Source organism: Pistacia vera, unplaced genomic scaffold (assembly GCF_008641045.1).
Source record: "Pistacia vera cultivar Batoury unplaced genomic scaffold, PisVer_v2 Contig316, whole genome shotgun sequence".
Lineage (NCBI taxonomy): Eukaryota > Viridiplantae > Streptophyta > Magnoliopsida > Sapindales > Anacardiaceae > Pistacia > Pistacia vera.
In genome coordinates this window covers 140643-146145 of record NW_022196131.1, presented here as the reverse complement: position 1 = coordinate 146145, position 5503 = coordinate 140643, and the positions used below count along the sequence as shown (strand labels likewise).

General features: G+C 36.9%; 1 protein-coding gene and 1 non-coding gene across 2 annotated transcripts; one reads left to right on the top strand and one right to left on the bottom strand.

The window, feature by feature from the left end:
• Positions 1–410: 410 nt before the first annotated feature.
• Positions 411–517, bottom strand: LOC116136511. The gene has a single exon (XR_004129045.1). It is a non-coding gene; the product is annotated as a small nucleolar RNA R71 (small nucleolar RNA).
• A 3191-nt stretch (positions 518–3708) lies between these two features.
• LOC116136500 lies at positions 3709–4467 on the top strand. The gene has a single exon (XM_031422191.1). It carries the CDS (start codon positions 3709–3711, stop codon positions 4465–4467), a length of 759 nt encoding a protein of 252 aa, XP_031278051.1.
• The last annotated feature ends 1036 nt before the right edge of the window (positions 4468–5503 follow it).

Here is a 5503-nt window from a genome sequence, read left to right as displayed (position 1 = left end):
AAGAGAAGAGAACGAGAGGCAATAGTCATTGAAATGGCTGAAAACAGAACTTTGAGGGAATTCTCAATGCCCACAATTGATGGTAGTGATCCAAGTATCACTAGGCCACCAATACAAGCCAACAATTTTAAGATAAAGCCGGCAATCATCCAAATGATCCAACAGTCGATACAGTTTGGGGGAGATGCAAAGGAAGATCCAAACTCACACATTACTAACTTCTTAGAGATATGCAACACATTTAAGGCAAATGGAGTGTCAGATGATGCCATCAAGTTGAGATTATTTCCATTTTCACTAAGAGATAAAGCAAATGGATGGTTAATGGCACTACCAGCAAGAATAATCACCACTTGGAATGAATTGGCACAAAGGTTCCTAACTAAATATTTCCCACCAGCGAAACAGCAAAGATGAGAAATGACATCACATCATTTATGCAGGATGAGAATGAGTCACTATATGAAGCACGGGAAAGATATAAGGAACTAATAAGGAAGTGTCCACACCATGTTTTGCCTGTTTGGATGCAAGTTCAAACCTTCTATAATGGGTTGCTTCCAAATGGGCAAACAATGGTGGATGTAACATCTGGAGGAGCATTGCAAAACAAGACACCTGAAGAAGCTTATGAGTTACTTGAAGTCCTAGCAAGCAACAACTATTAGAGACCCAATGAGAGAATACATCCAAAGAAGTCTATGGGTATTCATGAAGTTGATGCTTACACGGCCATTTCAGCCTAACTAGCAGCACTTTAGAAACAATTAGGAGGTATGCAGGTTAATTCTATTCAAACACCTCAAGTAACATGTGATTTTTGTGCAGGTAACCATACGAGCATTGACTGCCAAGTAGGGAACACCTTTGCTTCATCTTCCTCATCATCAGAATGAGTCAACTATTTGGCTAGGAATCAGAGACAACAGAACAATCCTTTCTCCAACATGTACAATCCTGGTTGGAGAAATCATCCAAACTTGTCCTGGGGCAATCAGAATAATAATGGAATCAAAAGACAGTGCCAAACCATCAATTAGGGGTGAACTATCAACCGTGGGATCAAAGAGTATCGAAATTGGAGGATATGTTCGGGAAGTTCATGCAAGAGACCACAGGTTTTATGAGTGAGATAAGGGCAAATTTCAAAAACCAATGGGCATCGATTCAAAACTTGGAGGTTCAAATAGGTCAAATAGCCGAAAAGTTGAATGAGCAACCTCAAGGTTCCCTACCAAGTAACATAGTTACAAATCCACATGAGCAAGTAAATTGTAATGTACTATATAGCTAGTAATTCTGTAAGAAATATAAGATAAAATTTACTAGATAACTTTTACAAACATATATAAATAATGTACACATAACGTACACATAACATTGATATACTTTAGTAACATAAGGTAATCTTGAACAGTGCCGCCAAACTCCACCACTTCTTGACGTGCCACCCGATTGCAAATCATCTAGTGCCTACAAAACAGTAAATTAATAGAGTGAACACTAATTGCTCAGTAAGTAAACCAAACTACACTACTGTATTTCCTCTGTTACTCATATTCTGATTTTTCTTTTCTCACTTTATTCTTTGATTATTCTCTTCATTCTTTTCTGTTTCTGTTTCTCTTATGTTGTAATCTCTTTCTTTTCTTTTCTGATTCTCTTTCTTTTATTTCTTCTTTCTAGTTTGCCGATCGGACCAGGTTGATGCATGGATTTGGAACCCTGGCCATGTGAGTAGGTACAGTCCTCATCTACATGCACTACTCATGGATTGTACAAGTACTGTATCTCTCTTATGTGGCCGCTCGCTCATGGCGACGTGCACGTAGGTATACTCTACTGGGTACAGTCCTCATCCATATACAATACGCACAGACTGTACAAATACTATATCTCGCTGCTGATGCCGCTCGCTCGTGGCGGTGTGTATGTGGGCATCTCTATCACTCACGGGTTTCCCACCGCAAAAACCTTATATCATAGTATAATATAGAAAGAGAATAGAAAGAGATACTATGCACATTTCAACATGAATTTCCAAGCTATGGAAATTCTACACTTGCATTCTTTGAACATAGCCTCCATGGTCATTCATTACATCAAACATATATGTTCATACAATCATTAAATAATCACAAAGACCACTCATTCAAACATGCTTCACAACCCTTTAAGCATCATTTTCATACTTGGAATCAATTATAGATTATTAGACTACAAATAAACTAATAAAGTGGAAGCACTCTTGAGATAGTCATTCTGCACATGTCATATTCAAGAAGGAATATCTCCAGTTATACAAATCAGATTGCTATGATCTTAGTCTCATTTTAAAGCTTAGAGAAAAGGCTACAACTTTTATGTTTACAACTCAACCCAGTTCGAAAGATAAGATGCCAAAAAATCACTCAGAATGTCATGGGGTTTGATAGGGCAACCTTGGTAACATGCCTACTTTAGGGCTTTTCCATACTTATTTACCTCCACTTACTCCCTAACCCTTCCTAACCATTCTACCCTGTGAAAATAGGTTAAAAGATCAATAAAATACAATCAAACTTCAAGCCTTGCCTTTCTCTAACCCTTTCCTCATTAGGGTTTAGCCAACTCATGCATGCAATTTCTTTTTGGATTTTCATCAAACACTTCATATGCACATGCAACTATCTTGTTGGCTACACTTCCACAACTCTCTAATTCAACCATATTGTGAGCCAAAAACTCATTAATTATAGCATCAAACCTGTCCATTTTCACAATTCTCTACACTTCAAAAATTTCAACACAAAATCTTCCACAACTTTACCAAATCATCACATAACCATACACTACTTCTCATGGCTAGAATTAATACATCAATAAACATAAAAAAACAGCCCACAATTCTGTCATACCATCACATATAAACATGCAAAAATTCATTCAACACATGTTTTGCTCAAATTAAGTTTCAAAGTAGGTTTACTTACCTTGAATATGTGAGATCACTTCCCTTTTTCTCCAAATCTCTTCCTCTTGGACCTAAATCATATAAAAACCATAAGAATTTAAAATTTTAAAGTTTAATCACACTCCTTTTGCTAGAATTTTACCTTAGGATGCTTGAAGATTGAAAATCTCCAAAAATGTAGACCAAATCCTATGATTTTCCTTTGAAGTTTAGTGAAGAAAATTGAGAAAAAAATGGGGTAGAGTGGCGTGAACAAGGGCTGGATATGGGTTAGGGTTTCTTCAAATAAAGCCTTATATCAATTAATATAAGCATGTGTTCCCATTTTGCCCTTGCACTTTCTCTAAAATTTCATATATGTCCCTTAGTCAATTACCATAATGCCCTCATTTAATTGCATTCTCCATGAAATTCTATCTCTTTTCACTCCCCAGAATTTCAACTAATTTTGAGTGAAAAGACCATTTTACCCTTTAATGCAAGTTTAAAGCATTTTCTTCACATTTTCTCAAAATAACTTTAGCAAAAATCAACTAAAGGTATAAAAGCATAAATTAAATTACATACCTCCATGTGGGCGTTACATAAATGCAATAACTTTAAGAAGTGGAATAGTCTTGGAAGAGGTTGAACAAAAAGGGAAGGATGAGAACCCACCAAAAGAAAAGGAAGAATCCGATGAAGAAATTGAGGAAGAAATCATTGTTGAGGAGAAGCCAACAAGTCCCAGAAAAGAAGAACCAAAGAGGGAAAAGATGCCAAAGCAAAAGAAGGAAAATTTTCCATTTCCTGAGATACCGCCGGAGTTGGCACATCATACTCCTTCTGTTCCTTTTCCTCAAAGGCTCAAAAAGCAAAATCAGGATAATCAATTCATGAAATTCCTTGATGTATTTAAAAAACTGCACATTAACATTCCTTTTGCAAATGCCTTGCAGAAAATGCCAAGCTACACTAGGTTCCTCAAGGAAATACTGTCAAACAAAAGAAAGTTGGAAGAGGAAGAAACAATGAAGCTTACAGAGGAGTACAGTGCCATTTTGCAGAAGAAGCTACCACCGAAACTCAAAGATCCGGGGAGTTTCACTATCTCTTGTGTCATAGGAGATATTACATTTGATAGAGTTTTATGTGATTTGGGTGCTAGTATTAACCTAATGCCTTTTTCTGTTTTCAGGAAACTAGGGATTTGTGAAGTGAAGCCTACAACCGTATCCTTGCAGCTTGCAGATCGATCCATCAAGCATCCAAGGGGCATTATTGAAGATTTACTGGTTAAAGTGGATAAATTCATATTTCCTACATATTTTGTTGTGTTGGATATGGAAGAAGACAAAGAGATACCTCTCATCTTAGGACGACCATTTCTTGCTACCAGAAGAGCCTTAATTGATGTACAAGAGGGGAAGTTGATCATGAGGGCACAAGATGAAGAAGTGACATTTAATGTCCTCGAGACTCTAAAATTTCCATCAAAGCAAGATTCATGTTTCAAAATTGAATTGGTGGATTAGTCGGCAATTAAAACTTCCAAGATTGGTGATCCTAAATTGCCATTTAAGGAATGCATGGTCAAGTCAAAGCAAATCGAAGATGAAGATCATAAACCAAAAGTTTGTACAATATACCTAGACGAGCCACAATCGAGCAAATTTCTTCACAAGGGACGAAGTTGTAAAGATTTAGGTATAAGATCATGCAAGTCGAAAGTAGGGCCGCAAAAGAATGTTAACCGGGAGATCACTTCAACACCTTCTCATTTCAAGAATGCTGATGGAAAGTTAAAATATCAAAAAGATGTCATGAGAATGCTCAAATCCTAAAAGGAATGACCAAGGGATGGAAATGGGTGGTTAAGCTTTCAACAAAGACCCTATGTGCCAAGAATCATCAACAATTGAAGCCTCATTCCAAGTAAAATGTTCGGGACATGATGTATGTGGATAGTCTAGATTGACAAAGGACTTGAGAAAGTCGAGCTTCCGACTATAAACAAGCACTTCTTGGGAGGCAACCCAAGTGTTTTTCATTTTGACTATTTTTGTGATGTTTTTATGTTGAATGTGTTTTTGTTGTTTCAAGTGAAAGTCTAAAGATTTGAAGAAGAAGAGTTTTCCCAGTTTTCGCCACGGCAAATTTTGGTTTCACCGCAGCATGAAATCTACTGGATGCTGGCGAGAAAAAAATTATTTTTTCATTGTTAGCCCTGGCAAAATAAATTTTCGCCACAGCATGAAATTCACTAAAATGTTGGAAAAAAAAATTGCAGATTTCGTTGCGACAAATTTTGGTTTCGCCGTGGCATCGAGAACTGAAGATTGAATGTCTTAATTGAAACCCAGTTTTCGCCTCAGCAAAAACTCTCTTAACCGCGGCGAATATGGAACTTATATATAAACGCAAAATTTTCTTCACTTCATCAAACCCTAGCCTCCTTAGCACATCCCTTTCTTCTAAATTCTTTTGCCCTTCCCAAGCATTTCCACTACAAATCACACATCTCTCAATCTCCTAAACACCTTTCACCACTAGTTTCGCAAGATTCATTAG

Excerpts from the sequence above, each read along its gene's own strand:
- LOC116136500 (XM_031422191.1), top strand. The coding sequence starts at position 3,709 with ATGCCAAAGCAAAAGAAGGAAAATTTTCCATTTCCTGAGATACCGCCG.